Below are 16,711 nucleotides of genomic sequence, written 5' to 3' on the forward strand. Positions count from 1 at the left end.
AACGTCCCTGTCCATGCCTGCTGGACCATGAGTCAGCGGTAATATGCACCTTACCGCTGACCGCCCTGTCCAGCGAGGCATGGACATTGCCTTCCACATGCTGGTAGAGAGCCGGAATCGCCTTCCGTGAGAAAAAGTGGCATTTGGGTACCTGCCACTGAGGAACCGCACATTCCACAAACTCACGGAAGGGGGCAGAGTCTACCAACTGAAAAGGCAGCAGTTGAAGTGCTAGCAATTTTGCCAAGCTAGCATTCAACCGTTGGGCATGTGGATGGCTGGGAGCAAACTTCTTTCGGCGGTGCAGCAGCTGGGGCAGGGAAATTTGCCTGGTACAATCTGACGTCGGTGTACCAAAATCAGATTGCCCACAAGTACGTGGCTGTGACACACCTAATTCTACACCTTCATTCCTCTCAGTGCAGGTCTCAGAGAGGACTGAAGGTCTAGTGGGGTTGGAAATCTCAGCTGATGAGGAGCAAGCAGAGGTCCTCTTTGTTCTTTGGTGTGGGTCTTTTAGATACGCTTGCCAACGAACTGCATGGCAGGTCAACATATGTCTGGTCAAGCATGTGGTACCCAAGCGGGAGATGTTTTGGCCACGCGAGATACGCTTGAGACATATGTTGCAAATAGCAGCGGTGCGATCTGATGCACTCGTCTCAAAAAAGGCCCACACCAAAGAACTTTTTGAATAACGCGCAGAGACTGCAGCACCCTGCACATGTGGAGCTTTGGGGTGTGATGCAGTCAATGTGCTGCCCTTAGGCTGGCCCCTGGAGGGCATCCTGCCTCGTTGGTGATGTGCCGCCTCCTCCTCCTCCTCCTCCTCCTCCTCCTCTCTCCTATCAGGCACCCACGTTGAGTCAGTGACCTCATCATCCCCTCCCTCCTCATCACTGGAGCAAACCTGGCAGTATGCTGCAGCAGGGGGAGCATGACTGCCAGATTGCTGTCCTTCTTGGGCACCCCCTCTGTCCGTGCTCGTGTTACTGCCTTCATCGAGCTCAGTATCATCATCAGAGCCTTCCAAACGCTGGGCATCCTCCTGGAGCATGTACCCAACACTGTGGTCAAACAGTTCGAGGGACTCCTCAGGAGGACATGGTGGGGCTAGGGAAGGAGTCACTGATGACATTGAGCCAAGGGAAGAGGCCGCTGCTTTGCCAGACAAAGTACCCTGGGCATGGGTGAGAGAGGATGAGGAGGATGAGGACGGCTTGGTCATCCACTCGACCAAGTCTTCCGCATGTTGCGGCTCAACATGGCCAGCTGCCGAAAAAAAGGCCAAGCGTGTCCCATGGCCACGTGCTGATGAGGATGCACCGTCTCCACGACCAGCACTAGACACAGAGCCTGCTTGCCCTCTCTTATTGGCTTGTGACTGTCTTCCTCTCCTTCTTGGCCTTCCAGACATACTAATGGCCTGTAGCTGCACTAAGCTGGGATATATATATATATATATATATATATATGTACTGATACTGCAGCTAGCAAAATCAACTGCCTGCCTGTAGTATGAGAACACCACCAACCTTCTACAGGTAGCTTTAGCTGAACACTGTGAGGTGGACGCACCCCACTAACTTGTAGGTTTAGCTGAACACTGTGAGCAGGGCGCACCCCACTAACTTGTAGGTTTAGCAGAACACTGTGAGCAGGACGCACTGCACTAACTGTAAATAGTCTAGCTGCCTGACTGTGGTACTAATAGGATCAAAAGAACACCAGCAATTTTCTTTAAAATACTGTAACAAGACAAGCCTGCCTGTCAGTAAGAAGATAACAGGAACGGATCTAGCTGAACACTGTGAGCAGGACGCACCCCACTAGCTTGTAGGTTTAGCTGAACACTGTGAGCAGGACGCACCCCACTAGCTTGTAGGTTTAGCTGAACACTGTGAGGTGGACGCACCCCACTAACTTGTAGGTTTAGCTGAACACTGTGAGCAGGACGCACCCCACTAACTTGTAGGTTTAGCAGAACACTGTGAGCAGGACGCACTGCACTAACTGTAAATAGTCTAGCTGCCTGACTGTGGTACTAATAGGATCAAAAGAACACCAGCAATTTTCTTCAGGTAGCTGTATTTACTGTAACAAGACAAGCCTGCCTGTCAGTAAGAAGATAACAGGAACGGATCTAGCTGAACACTGTGAGCAGGACGCACCCCACTAGCTTGTAGGTTTAGCTGAACACTGTGAGGTGGACGCACCCCACTAACTTGTAGGTTTAGCTGAACACTGTGAGCAGGACGCACCCCACTAACTTGTAGGTTTAGCAGAACACTGTGAGCAGGACGCACTGCACTAACTGTAAATAGTCTAGCTGCCTGACTGTGGTACTAATAGGATCAAAAGAACACCAGCAATTTTCTTCAGGTAGCTGTATTTACTGTAACAAGACAAGCCTGCCTGTCAGTAAGAAGATAACAGAAACGGATCTAGCTGAACACTGTGAGCAGGACGCACCCCACTAGCTTGTAGGTTTAGCTGAACACTGTGAGGTGGACGCACCCCACTAACTTGTAGGTTTAGCTGAACACTGTGAGCAGGACGCACCCCACTTACTTGTAGGTTTAGCAGAACACTGTGAGCAGGACGCACTGCACTAACTGTAAATAGTCTAGCTGCCTGACTGTGGTACTAATAGGATCAAAAGAACACCAGCAATTTTCTTCAGGTAGCTGTATTTACTGTAACAAGACAAGCCTGCCTGTCAGTAAGAAGATAACAGAAACGGATCTAGCTGAACACTGTGAGCAGGACGCACCCCACTAGCTTGTAGGTTTAGCTGAACACTGTGAGGTGGACGCACCCCACTAACTTGTAGGTTTAGCTGAACACTGTGAGCAGGACGCACCCCACTAACTTGTAGGTTTAGCAGAACACTGTGAGCAGGACGCACTGCACTAACTGTAAATAGTCTAGCTGCCTGACTGTGGTACTAATAGGATCAAAAGAACACCAGCAATTTTCTTCAGGTAGCTGTATTTACTGTAACAAGACAAGCCTGCCTGTTAGTAAGAAGATAACAAAAACGGATCTAGCTGAACACTGTGAGCAGGACGCACCCCACTAGCTTGTAGGTTTAGCTGAACACTGTGAGGTGGACGCACCCCACTAACTTGTAGGTTTAGCTGAACACTGTGAGGAGGACGCACCCCACTTACTTGTAGGTTTAGCAGAACACTGTGGGCAGGACGCACTGCACTAACTGTAAATAGTCTAGCTGCCTGACTGTGGTACTAATAGGATCAAAAGAACACCAGTAATTTTCTTTAAAATACTGTAACAAGACAAGCCTGCCTGTCAGTAAGAAGATAACAGGAACGGATCTAGCTGAACACTGTGAGCAGGACGCACTGCACTAAATGTAAATAGTCTAGCTGCTTGACTGTGGTACTAATAGGATCAAAAGAACACCAGTAATTTTCTTCAAAATACTGTAACAAGACAAGCCTGCCTGTCAGTAGGAATATAACAGGAACGGATCTAGCTGAACGCTGTGAGCAGGACGCACTGCACTGAATGTAAATAGTCTAGAAGATAACAGGAATGGATCTAGCTAAACTGAATACAGTGTATATATATATATATATATATATATATGCAACACCTGGGATGCATATATATACACAATACACTTTAAGTGCAGCTAACTGACTGACTGTCCTGCCTAATCCAGCTAACTCAAATGAAATGACACTGTCTCTCTCTCTCTCTAAGCACACCGGAACACACTGCACAGGGCCGCCGTGCAGGCGGCCTTATATAGTGTGGGGCGTGTACTAAATCCCCTGAGCCATAATTGGCCAAAGCCTCCTTGGCTTTGGCCAATTATGGCTCTCTGTTAAGGCGGCGCTGTGATTGGCCAAGCATGCGGGTCATAGTGCATGCTTGGCCAATCATCAGCAAGCAATGCACTGCAATGCCGCAGTGAATTATGGGCCGTGACGCGCCACACGAATTTGGCGCGAACGGCCCATATCGTTCGCAATTCGGCGAACGATCGAACAGCCGATGTTCGAGTCGAACATGGGTTCGACTCGAACACGAAGCTCATCCCTAGTAAGGAGTATCACTCCGCACGCTGCAGCAACACAAAAATCGGAGGCTATCCAAAGTACGTACCAATGTTAAGTTATCTAAATGCACAACACACATGTGTATGTGTGCCGTTCAATACACCGTAGATGGTAAAGATGACCCGTAAAATGAACTAGTAACCAAAATATTTATAAATGCCAAACAACCACTCCTCTGGATATAAACAAAGTAACATATTGCTCGTATAGCCCACATATATCTCAAAGGTATCTCAAAAAGTATCAATTTATAAAACATTAGTGAAGATGAATGCATTCTGAAAATGTAACTCAAAAAAACTAAGAGAAAAGAAAGAAGAAAGAAAAAGGAAGATACGGGGCGGTTATAACTGAAAGAGATCGCATCCTCAGCATGTCAAGTGAGCTGCGCCGTGGGAGCAAGAGTCTCACTCCACATGCTGCACTATGCAAATCAAATCAAAGTTTAAATTGATTACAGTGTTACGTCCTGTGGACTCAAATGAAAAAAATATAGAGAGTGAATAAAGACTGAGTAAAGACTGAGTACAAGCTGAAACCATGAAGAGCGATAAGGTAGGGGGAAAATAACATCTAATATAGACTTATGGATCGTGGTTATAGAAACCAGCTCTTGCCTATCCTATATGCTAAACAAATTTTATTTTTTATTTTTCATTTTTTATTTTTTGCCATTTTGAAGTCAAATCTAATACTTAAATATGGTTTTTGCATTCTCCTTCCTTTGATACTTGTCTATGGGCCAATTTTGTTGCATATTACAATGTATTTGTGGATCGCTTGGATTTAATATAACATCCGTTGCAAATCACTGCAATCCAAAAACCAGAAGACATTTTTTACTGAAATGTCAGTGTTGTTTTATTACACATATGTATTTATTGGTTATTCACGCTTCTGGGTTTTTGAAGGTTTAACATGCAATGCGGGTGGAGCTTTTTCTTTTCTTTTGTCTTTTTCTTCTATTTTCCTGGTTTGCCTTTTGCCCTCTATCAGGTGTTTTAGGTGTTTTGTAATTGTCTACCTGCTATAAATGCATGTCATAATAATCGTCAACAGCTATGAATAAGCATCAGTTGATGTGAAACGCGTTAGCTGTTATCCCCATTATCCACTTGTTATGTGACCTGTTTGCACTTGCTTTTTATTACAATAAATGTGCTTTTTTCTACACGGAAGTGCGGCCGTCCAGATTCTTCCTCCTTGTTTTCCAATGTAAACACAAAGCAGTTGTTTCTAAGCTGTTAAAAATCAACTGAAACCCACTATAGCATCTTTGATAATTTTTAGGAATCTTTGAGAATGAATTACTTTACAGTACAAACAGATATAGAGGTCAGTGATAGCTTGTTTAAAAGTTGTAATACTGCTTGTTAAGTACCGTATGTATAAATACTTTAATGTCCATATGCTTCTACAAACAGCAAACCATAGTTCAAAGCCTCACAGGGACATAGAGTATCTCACAAAAGTAAGTACACCCATCACATTTTTGTAAATATTTTATTATTTCTTTTCATGTGACAACACTGAAGAAATTACACTTTGCTACAATGTAAAGTAGTGACTGTAAAGCTTGTATAACAGTGTAAATTTGCTGTCCCCTCAGAATAACTCAACACACAGCCATTAATGTCTAAACCGCTGACAACAAAAGTGAGTACAACCCTAAGTGAAAATGTCCAAATTGGGCTCCATTAGCCATTTTCCCTCCCCAGTGTCATGTGACTCGCTAGTGTTACAAGGGGAGCAGGTGTGTTAAATTTGGTGTTATCACTCTCACTCTTTCATACTGGTCACTGGAAGTTCAAAATGGCACCTCATGGCAAAGAACTCTTTTAGGATCTGAAAAAAAAGAATTGTTGCTATACATAAAGATGGTCTAGGCTATAAGAAGATTGCCAAGACCCTGAAACTGAGCTGCAGCACGGTGGCCAAGACCATACAGCGGTTTAACAGGACAGGTTCCACTTGGAACAGGCCTCACCATGATCGACCAAAGTAGTTGAGTGCACATGCACAGTGTCATATCCAGACATTTTCTTTGGGAAATAGACGTATAAGTAGTGCAAGCACTGCTGCAGAGGTTGAAGGGGTGGGGGTCAGCCTGTCAGTGCTCAGACCATACGCTGCACACTGCATCAAATTGGTCTGCATGGCTGTCTTCCCAGAAAGAAGCTTCTTCTAAAGATAATGCACAAGAAAGCCCACAGTTTGCTGAAGACAAGCAGACTAAGGACATGGATTACTGGAACCATGTCCTGTGGCCTGATGAGCCCAACTTATTTGGTTCTGTTGGTGTCAAGCATGTGTTGCAACAACCAGGTGAGGAGTACATAGACAAGTGTGTCTTGCCTACAGTCAAGCATGGTGGTGGCAGTCTCATGGTCTGGGGCTGCATGAGCGCTGTCGGCAGTGGGGTGCTACTGTTCATTGAGGGAACCATGAATTCCAACATGTACTGTGACATACTGAAGCAGAGCATGATCCCCTCCCTTCAGGGACTGGACCACAAGGCAGTATTCCAACATGATAACGACCCCAAACACACCTCTAAAACGACCACTGCCATGGACTGGCCAAGCATGTATCCAGACCTAAGCCCTATTGAGCATCTGTGGGGCATCCTCAAATGGAACGTGGAGGAGCGCAAGGTCTCTAACATCCACCAACTCTGTGATGTCATCATGGAGGAGTAGAAGAGGACTCCAGTGGCAACCTGTGAAGCTCTGGTGAACTCCATGCCCAAGAGGGTTAAGGTAGTGCTCGAAAATAATGGTGGCCACACAAAATATTGACACTTTGAGCCCAATATGGACATTTTCACTTAGGGGTGTACTCACTTTTATTGCCAGCGGTTTAGACATTAATGGCTGTGTTGAGTTATTTTGAGAGGACAGCAAATTTACACTGTTATACAAGCTGTACACTCACTACTTTACATTGTAGCAAAGTGTAATTTCTTCAGTGTTGTCGCATGAAAAGATATAATAAAATATTTACAAAAATGTGAGGGGTGCACTCACACTTGTGAGATACTGTATATACAAATACATACATCAGAGAGAGATTGGAAACAAAAATGTATGTTTTTTTCATTTAAAGCTTGTACTTGTGCTTCCTCTTATGTGTGAATTTTTCCTTGGGTAAGAATAGCAATTTGTATTCTATACAGGTTGTGTGGCACGTTACAAGTGTTGTCAAGTTAGCGTAGAAGAGGGGATTGGAAAGTCATGGTGGACCCTTCGGAAAACCTGTTTTCTAATAGTGGAGCATAACTGGTTTGAAACCTTTATCATCTTCATGATTTTATTAAGCTCTGGTGCTCTGGCAAGTATTCATCTCAATTATACTCTCTTCCTACTTTTAGAAAAACATGAAGAAACTAAAGGGCCTTGTGTATTAAAGGGTTTAAATGGTTAGTTCACCTTTAATAGCACAAAAAAAAAACTGTATACATAACAGTTTCCTATGTAAATTAATACACGGTCCTTAGTTTTGTAAAATAATGCTTACTTTTTCAAACTGTATTTTCCATTGGGCTCTTCTCTCTGTCCTACATAGATGGCAAGATGTACCGATTATTGGATACATGGCCCCAGCATGTTATGAACAAGAACTTGGCTTTGTTCCCTAATCATGCATACGTAGTCTGCCCCCTTTCACTGTCAAAGAATGCTGAGCTTATCTGCTGTGTGAGAGAATGGACTGCGCATAGATGGATCAAGAATGAAGCCCTGGGGGCCATGCATCCTACGGTCGGTACATCCTGGTATCTTGGAAGGACAGAGAGGGAAGACCAATGTAAGCAACTAAAAAAAGAATCATTATTTCACAAAACAGAGGACTGCATGTTAATGTACTGAGGAAGCTGTAATGCATAGGGTTTTTTTTTTTTTTTGCGCAAATGTTGAATTAGCCCTTTAAATTAAGTTCTTGTTATAAATGATAACCAACAAGCTTCTTCCTTTTCTTTATCCTAAACTGCTATGGAAACAAAGAAAGATTATGATTGGATGCTTGACCAAAAAAGTGTTTTTCTTGTATACACTTATATGCAAGAGGCTGTAGTGCTAGAGAGCATTTTGTTGCATGTGTTGTATTTTGTAGTATTTCTATGAAGTTGAACATATACAGTGCATGCATAAAAAAACTGCCTAGTCTTGTTTATCTACTCCATAACATTGTGCTAGCTAATGCTGATGAAGAACTATGGTAGTAAAAAATACTGAGTGACATTTATCAATCTTGTCACATGGCAAAGCAACTCTAAACAGTCTAAAGAGAATCAGTGAGATGCAATGTGAGACAGATTTATTACAAGTCATAAATTCCTCCTTTGGCTGCTGAAGACTTTGCTGAAAGAAAAAACTGATTTGTGACTAAATGTATTGCTAATTTACTTGATAAATGTCCCCCACTATTTTTCCATCTTAATCCAACATATAATTTATTTACCATTGATGTGCATATATGTACAGGTTTTTTTTATTCATGGTTTAGGTATATGGTATATGATAGGTGATAGGTATATGCTTTGGTGTTTTGCAAGGCTAAGTCTGAAAAAAGAAAACAAAGCAGCGAATTCCAGCATTTCTTGTTACAAATGGCCAAACTTGTCTTTTCATGGAAAAATAGGATTTTTCATACTCAGCCTATAATCCTTTTAGTCTATTGAGGGACACAAGAATTCTTCAATTATAAGGGTTATACTATTGCCTACTGGAGAAATGGACACTGGCAACAAAAAAAGTTGGTTGGCACTGGATATCCCCACCCACAACCATCATGCCTCAGTTTTGAAGAAAAGTAGTACAAAATAAAAAAAAAGATTAGCAGTCCCAAGAAAAAAACAGCAGTAACTTGGGACTGTCTGCAGCTTTAAGAGCCAACTGAAGGACCTCTCGAAGTTGAAATCAAATGAGGTCTAAATATCCACCTGGTGGAACTTAAAAAACAGATAACAGAAGACCAAGGGGAAGCTATGGAAACTGGAAAAAGTTGCTTGATGGCAAAAACCACAATAAGCATTCAGAGATCTAGAAAAATGCACCTTGAAAGGAAAGGATCCTCCAGCCGCCCTGGAGATTGTGAACCAGCTCCATTGAGAGCCGGTCACAGTCTGCTGTCATGCGAATTCGCATAAGTGTGAACACAGCCTTAAATCATAAGTGCCTGAGTCACCTAGAAATGGCGGAATAAGAAGCTGGTGTACCCTTACGGGAGCCATCCAGAATACGGAAGGAATAAGGTTTCCTGAGGAAGCAGAGGCTAAGAGATTCTCACAGCTCAGAACACATCCAAAGATTTTCCTAATTGTGAACTGCAGTCAGATAGAGGGACAGGAGAACACCTTGGAAGAAAGGTTGAGGTAAAATGCAGAACTAACTTAAGAAAAAAAAGGAAGTTGTGGGCCTTAATGTCAAAGCCAGAAAAATATGTCTTGCAGAATGCAGGATAAATCCGTTCATTCAGTCAGCACTGCTTCCTCTAGGGGATCCCTGTACCTAGAGACAAACTTGTCAAGTTTGTTGTAGAACCTGTGGGACAGAAAGTTCCCATTTAGAGTCCCCCACTTGCAAAACATCTGGAACATCTCCTATGTAGTGACCACTACCCTGGGTCCAGACTGAGGAAGTCTGACTGACAATTGTCTAAACTGGGGCTGAAAAATCAGGAACAGGAAGTTCTGCCCAAACAGAGTCTGAACTACTTGTGCTGCCACAGTGACATTTCCTCCATGCTGGTTGATGTATGTGATGGCCACTGTGTTGTCCGACTGAATCCAGATCAGATGACCTTCCAGCAGGATGCATGGACAGCCAAATTACCCTAAGTTCCAAGATACTGATCAAGAGATGAACCTCCTCCAATGACAAAGTCCCTTGCATCAGCATGGTGCCCAGGACCAAGAACTGGTAGTAAAGGGCCCCACAGCAAAAGGTGAGAAATATGGATTTGCTGGATAGAAAAGAACATGCAGCAGGTACATGTCCTTGATGCCCACATAAGTCAGTGACAATTTAATGGGTAAAGCTGACTGCTGCAATAAGGAGAAAACACATTTTTTGAATCTGAGCGTAATTTTTGTAAACCAAAATTAATCCAAACGATCCTTTCTTTAAAAAGGGCATAGAGTCCCATTTCTGTTCACCAGAGATTGCAGTGAGGGCCAAACAAAACAAACTAAAGATTAAGACCGAAATGAATCCCCCAAATGACCAGATTTACTACAATACCAAAGGCAATGAGGAGGATTGTAACCGGGCTTTTGCCAGTACCATACCATGCCCACTAAAAATTCATAGCAGCCACAGTGAAATTCTGGAAGGGAATCCACTGGTTTCTAATAGTGATGACGTGTTTCACTGTTAACAACTGTGTCAGGGCATGGGAAGAAATACACACAAAACTTCACAACAGCTGTTGTAAATGAACCAGGAGAAATTTTAAAACTAAACTCACCAAGTACAATCTGACTGTGATTTTTTACTCAGGCTGTATTAGCACAGAGTACACTATGATTGTGGTCTGTTCTGATGGCACATGCATCAAGTGTGAAGCAAATGTACTGCTTATCACAGTTTATTCTGGTCATTCTCCAGTTGTACCTTCATTTTCTTACTAAGAAAGCAAGCATAGAGTTTGGGCACACTCCCAAGTGCACTAGTACGCTCCCTGCTGCATTAGAGCTGCTTCATTAAGTGCAGCTGAAAAGAACGAGGGAAGAAATAAAACTGTAACAGTTCCCCTTGTATAACCCTAGCAAAAATAAAGAGGAGAGTTTATATGTGGCCAACTAGCAAAGTACATACAGCATAAGCAAGGCTATAAATAAAAAGGATAATTTTTACTCCACTAAAATTGCCAGTCAGCTACAGTTGCTCCTGTAGCCAATATCACATAAGTAGTCTCAGTACCCAAACAGAGGAAGCCCGAAACACAACATAAGCTTGCTAGTTTCTCACAACAATGGGTTGCAGAGATGGAGACTGAAACACTACCTCAGTTCTGGAGCAATAACTCCAGGAACTTCTGAGATTTAGCACTGGACAATGTTTTTTTGTTGCCAGTGTCCATTTTCCCTGAAGTTGGTAGTCTAATGCCCCGTACACACGGATCCGACATTCCGACAACAAAATCCTAGGATTTTTTCCAACGGATGTTGGCTCAAACTTGTCTTACGTACACACGGTCAGAATCCGATCATTCTGAACGCGGTGACGTAAAACACGTACGTAGGGACTATAAACAGGGCAGTAACCAATAGCTTTCATCTCTTTATTTAATCTGAGCATGCGTGGCACTTTTCGGATTTGTGTACACACGATCGGAAATTCCGACAACGGATTTTGTTGTCGGAAAATTGTATAGCCAGCTCTCAAACTTTGTGTGTCGGAAAATCTGATGGAAAATGTGTGATGGAGCCTACACACGGTCGGAATTTTTGACAATAAGGTCCTATCATACATTTTCCGTCGGAAAATCCGACCGTGTGTACGGGGCATAAGAATGCCCCGACAATGGGTGAGAAAGAAATATGTGAAATTGTTAATAGACTATGTTTAGTGACTCTAACGGTTCTTGTTTTTAAAACAATATTATCCTAAGGGTGTCCTGTGCCTAGAAGAATGTATGTGCTGCCACTGCTGAACACTCCTTCTGAAAATGTTAAGATGCCTCCTGCTTCTGGCTTTATTTATCAGCAGAGATGAAAAAAAAATCAGACAAAATCTCCCAACTTGTTTAATATCTTGCATAGCAGTTTTTTGCATGAGCCCTGTTAAGTGACCAGCCATGTGCTGGGGCAATATCTTTTTGTGCATGTGCATGTGCACCTATTCTTTAAATCTAAATGTCTTTCAATAAATAAACAGTCAAGTATATTGGAATTTTTCATTGTTTGGTAGGCATTTGAAGACATCTACATAGAACAGCGCAAAACCATCAGAACGATTCTCGAGTATGCGGACAAAGTTTTTACTTATATTTTCATCTTGGAGATGTTATTGAAGTGGTTGGCTTATGGATTTGTCAAGTTTTTCACAAATGCCTGGTGCTGGCTGGACTTCCTCATTGTTGATGTATGTATTAATTTATGTTTTTACTGAGACTAATATTAATGTCTTTCCAGGTTTACTATATTCCTTGCCTTCTTTAACATATTGTGGAAACACTCCTCTGTGTACCCATTCACCTAACTGCAACACTACAGTCCTCTATTGTGGCTTCTTATCTTTCATTGGAAACCTACACTGTAAATGCTTGGAAGCTGTTAGTGGCATTGCCTGGTATGATTGTGTCAGTGCTGATAGAAGGCCCCAGCTTCCTTGGTCCCATGATGATCTCTGTTCAAGAGCAACTAAAGGCATTTCTCATTTCATCTCAGTTGCAAAGAGGTCCTTGATTGTTTAAACATGAGTTATTTATTGGCAGCACCACAAGGAAGCCAGTGAATTATCTGGACAGCAACTCTTCTAACAGAGGGTAGGTGATGGGGTGGAAGGCTGTCCTAGAGGCTGTAGGTGTGTGAAAAGGTACACAAGGTGTTCATGATTCTAAATAGAACCACATATATATGGATATAAAAGCTATGACAATATAAATACGACAGTGGTTTCCCAAAAATGGTTCAGCAGTTTTTAATGTAATAAACAATTGCCGGTCAAGGGATTAAACTAAGGGAGCAAGGGTAGCTAATGGTTATTATTCACATACTCTGTAACCATTTAACACTTGAGGGTCCTTTTTCTGAAGTAAGTAAAATTACAAAGGTTATTTATATCTATATTAATACTATGGAATATGTAATAAGCAAGATTACAACCACTGAACTTGAGTTTATAGCATAAACAAATTACTTTAGTAATTGCTTTGGGAACTTTATATTTGTTATAGCCTACAGGGTTTGCCCTTCACTGAATATACTGTGCCCAGCCCATAAGAAAAAAACCTATTGTACTTATTTAGAAGACCTCTACTTTAGAGTTGTGTATATATAAGGAATCTTTTTACCTATGTATCTGACCCCTCCATGTGCTAATTTGGACTATTCCCGCATGCAAACATGCCTCTTACAAGCAACAACAACAAAGCACTAACATCTGAATTTATGGGCCACAATATCATGTATACCCTGTAGATGAAGCTGTAGATTAAATCAGTTCCAATTGTGAAATGTGAGCGTGTTAGGAATATTCTTTCTATTTACTTCATAGAGGGGCCAGAAGAAGGGCTGAAATTTTCATTAACCTGAACATTTAATTTCATACTTAAATTCAATAAAGATATTAGATGTTGCTCCTTAACAGATTAACTACATTGTTCCTTCCCCATGAATTTTGGTATGTATTGGTTACTCATTAACATTTATATTGTATTTTTCAAGGACAGCTGCATGTTTGAGACCCTTCGTGAAAACCACCGCCCTATTGTCTATTAAATAATTATAAAAACACACCAGGACACAGAGAGTAAGACCAATCATGGCACAGTCTTAGCCACGCCAATACATGACTTTAGTTTCCAGGTGACATATTTGTTGAAGGAATGTGCTGTATATGTTTATTTGTATTCTTTCTCACAGGTACCTTTTTAATTTGTCTGGCTTCATTTAGTGGAAGCAGCTGTATCCAGCAGATGGTGAAGGGGAAGGGTAAGAATTTTGTCAGCCCCACCTTGAATAGACCCCCACTGCCTATCTGTGTGGTTCTGCTTCACTTTCATGTATTTCTCCTTCTCGTTCTAATACCTTTTCAACCATGTTTCCTTCTAGGTCGGTTCTGTCAAGTGATTTAGACAGCTGAGGTCCCAGCCATGAATCCAGGCTGTTTAATCAGTGTTAGGCTTTGACTCTAACAGTCTGGAACCTCTCTTTGCTTTTCTGTTTCTGTGTAGGTCTCTTTAGTAAGCCTTGTAGCTAATGCCCTGGGCTACTCGGAACTAGGTGCCATTAAGTCCCTTAGGACCTTAAGAGCTTTGAGACCCCTAAGAGCCTTGTCACGATTTGAAGGGATGAGGGTAAGATGCTGAAAGCAGCTGATCCTTCTGCATGCATATGGAGCAGTTTAAAGCATGCTAGAACTGATCAAACTGGATTGAGATTCAAAATTCATGATGCAGCTGTTGACCTCCTTATCCCTGCACCCTCTGCTCAAGCAAGGGAGACGCATTCAGCTGCCTCATCACATTAATACTGGCCCAAAATGACATATCATTTGTAGTACATTGTAACATTCGCTGTTCTCATCTGGCCTGGCTTGTCTCCAGCACCCAGAGGGTTTCCCTGCTATATATCTATAGGGAGAATCACCAGGTGCAAAAAAGAGGAATTTGAACCCTTTACCAAGTGATGTTTCTAATTTCTCATATATTTCCTGGCAAGTGGGTATTCATAGAAGAAATTTGACTAACCTAGTTTGTGTCCAAGAGAGACAGTATCACGTTCCTGTTTATTAAATAAATAACATATGACATTCTTGGTTTAATTCATCTTGCTGCACCTTGTTGTTCTCAGTCCAGTCTTACAAAGACTGGAAGGCTTGTCTGACGGCGAAGCTTTTTCACTTCTTCCCACTTCTTTCTATGCTTTATGGCGCCCTGTCCCATCACTGTGGCTGAAGGAACACTATCAGATCATTGAAGCAGTGTCTTCTTATTCTTCCTAATAATGTTTAGAAAAATCTACAGCAGTACTATACTTATTAGCATGGCCATAAAACTGTACACTTTGACAAATGTACATATAAAATGACTGGTTACGTACAGCCCAAACTAAGAAGTAGAACTAAACTAGAAATTGAAACTCAAATATTTAGAAAAATTTTATAAGCATACTAATTAGTGAGAGATTCATTGTGTAACTGGAGTCATGATCCAAAGTAAAGCAAATGTTTCAATAGTTGCTGTTGAAACGTTGTTTACAGCAGTTTCCCCATATGTAGACTACAATAGTATCCCAAAAGTATGCAATGCTGGCAGCTTCACAGTTCTATTTCCAACCCTTTCATAAGGTCTAGTCAGAGTTCTCCAAGAACATTCTTGTATATTAATAAGGGAATTGCACAATGATTTATGTTAAGCAAAGTTCTGTAATTTTTCTGATCACAGGTAATCCCTTTCCAAGTTCCTTTAGCTTAAAAGAGAAAAGGGCACAGAAGTCAGTTTTTTTTGCTTGTGCTGAATAGATTGGCATAGTTGGCAGATACTCAATTGCTGGTGATAGGAAGGTACTATTCTCCCTTCATCCTGTTAGTCAGGAAATTATTTAAATATAAATTAAAAATAAATATTTAGTAGGGGCGTCAGTGAAAGGATCACTCCATCCCACCTGATATGTTGATGAGCTGGTTCACCTGTACCCTGATGAAGTCATTGGTTAACTATTTGATTTATCCTCTATAATATAAAATACATAAAAACTATAACAGGGACAACAGGCTCTATGTAATGACCACAATATATGGGAGGATTTATAAATGAATTATGTTCATAATTTCCTATAGTCATACTTTGTGCTGTACAATAGTGAATGACTTTATATAGAGATGATTAATTATCTAAAGAAACAGAGATTTTTAATGTACTTAAAGTCCTATAACATCTTAAGACAAATTAAAGGATTCAGTACGGTAAATACATCTTAATTTGGAAACTACAATTATATTTCTGTTGGGTAGAAATTATTATTTGGATTTCTACACAATTCTTTTTATTAGTTTATCAATTGAAATATATTACAGTAAGTGAAGAACTACCTATATGATCTTTACTGTCAAGAGTTGAATTGGAAAAACTTGTGTAGGATAATTTCCTCAAATACAGATGAAGCACATCATGATAGACTTCAGTATTTAGAAAACATCATGTTTGTATGTGTTGAGTGGATGCTACTAGATTCAATAGAGGTAATTGAAAAAATTTTACTTATGTGGAGGGGAAACAGCTATACTCAGGATAATCTATGTGACCCAACCACTTTCTAATATTTTTTGACTGATTGCTTAGTTCACTATCACATGTTGGAATGACAGTGCCAACATCCTTGAGCATTCTATTCTGCTTTAAGCCTTTTATCATCACCTTAAGCACTCCTTTGTACAGGATCCACCCCTTTTTACCAGTCATGTATCTAATTAATGTAAACCAAAATGCTCTATTAGAGGCACCATGCTATATGGTTTACATGCAGAGCTACTGGTGGAATGTACAGTCTACCAGTCAGGAGCATGAAAGAGATACAAGACAACAGGACTAGACTGCTGCTTGTCCCTTAAAGCATACAAAGTATTGTAATCTCTCTTAGTAGCCTCTAAAGCTCCAAACTTAATGTTTGCTTCTAGTTTTACACACAGTCATCCAAAGGTAGTCAGGTAGCCAATAAAAGGTGGAAGGTAAAACATTGTAAATGTTGTTCTGGTCAGTGCTACCAACTTCTTTAAAGAGTTTAAATGATACATAAAAAAAGCACATTTTAAATGACATAAGGTGCACTAGGCATATTCCAAGAAAAAAAATTGGAGGGTCTTCATATGTCACATAACTTATACAAACAACAGGATGAACACTGCATTATTTCTTAGACTGGAAATGCTATTAGTAAATAGTGGTTACGTTAAATAACC

At 41.2% G+C, this 16,711-nt stretch overlaps 1 protein-coding gene across 5 annotated transcripts in view; it reads left to right on the plus strand.

Annotated features, from left to right (window-relative positions):
* SCN8A (sodium voltage-gated channel alpha subunit 8) overlaps positions 1–16,711 on the plus strand; it is a 279,033-nt gene that overhangs the window by 221,671 nt on the left and 40,651 nt on the right. For all 5 annotated transcript variants that reach the window (XM_073613696.1, XM_073613692.1, XM_073613693.1 and 2 more), the window contains 3 exons: positions 7,264–7,418; positions 11,999–12,172; positions 13,986–14,108. In XM_073613696.1, coding sequence (XP_073469797.1) covers positions 7,264–7,418; positions 11,999–12,172; positions 13,986–14,108 — 452 coding nt within the window. The remainder of the gene's footprint in view (positions 1–7,263; positions 7,419–11,998; positions 12,173–13,985; positions 14,109–16,711) is intronic.

Source organism: Aquarana catesbeiana, linkage group LG02 (assembly GCF_042186555.1).
Source record: "Aquarana catesbeiana isolate 2022-GZ linkage group LG02, ASM4218655v1, whole genome shotgun sequence".
In the NCBI taxonomy this organism is placed as follows: domain Eukaryota; kingdom Metazoa; phylum Chordata; class Amphibia; order Anura; family Ranidae; genus Aquarana; species Aquarana catesbeiana.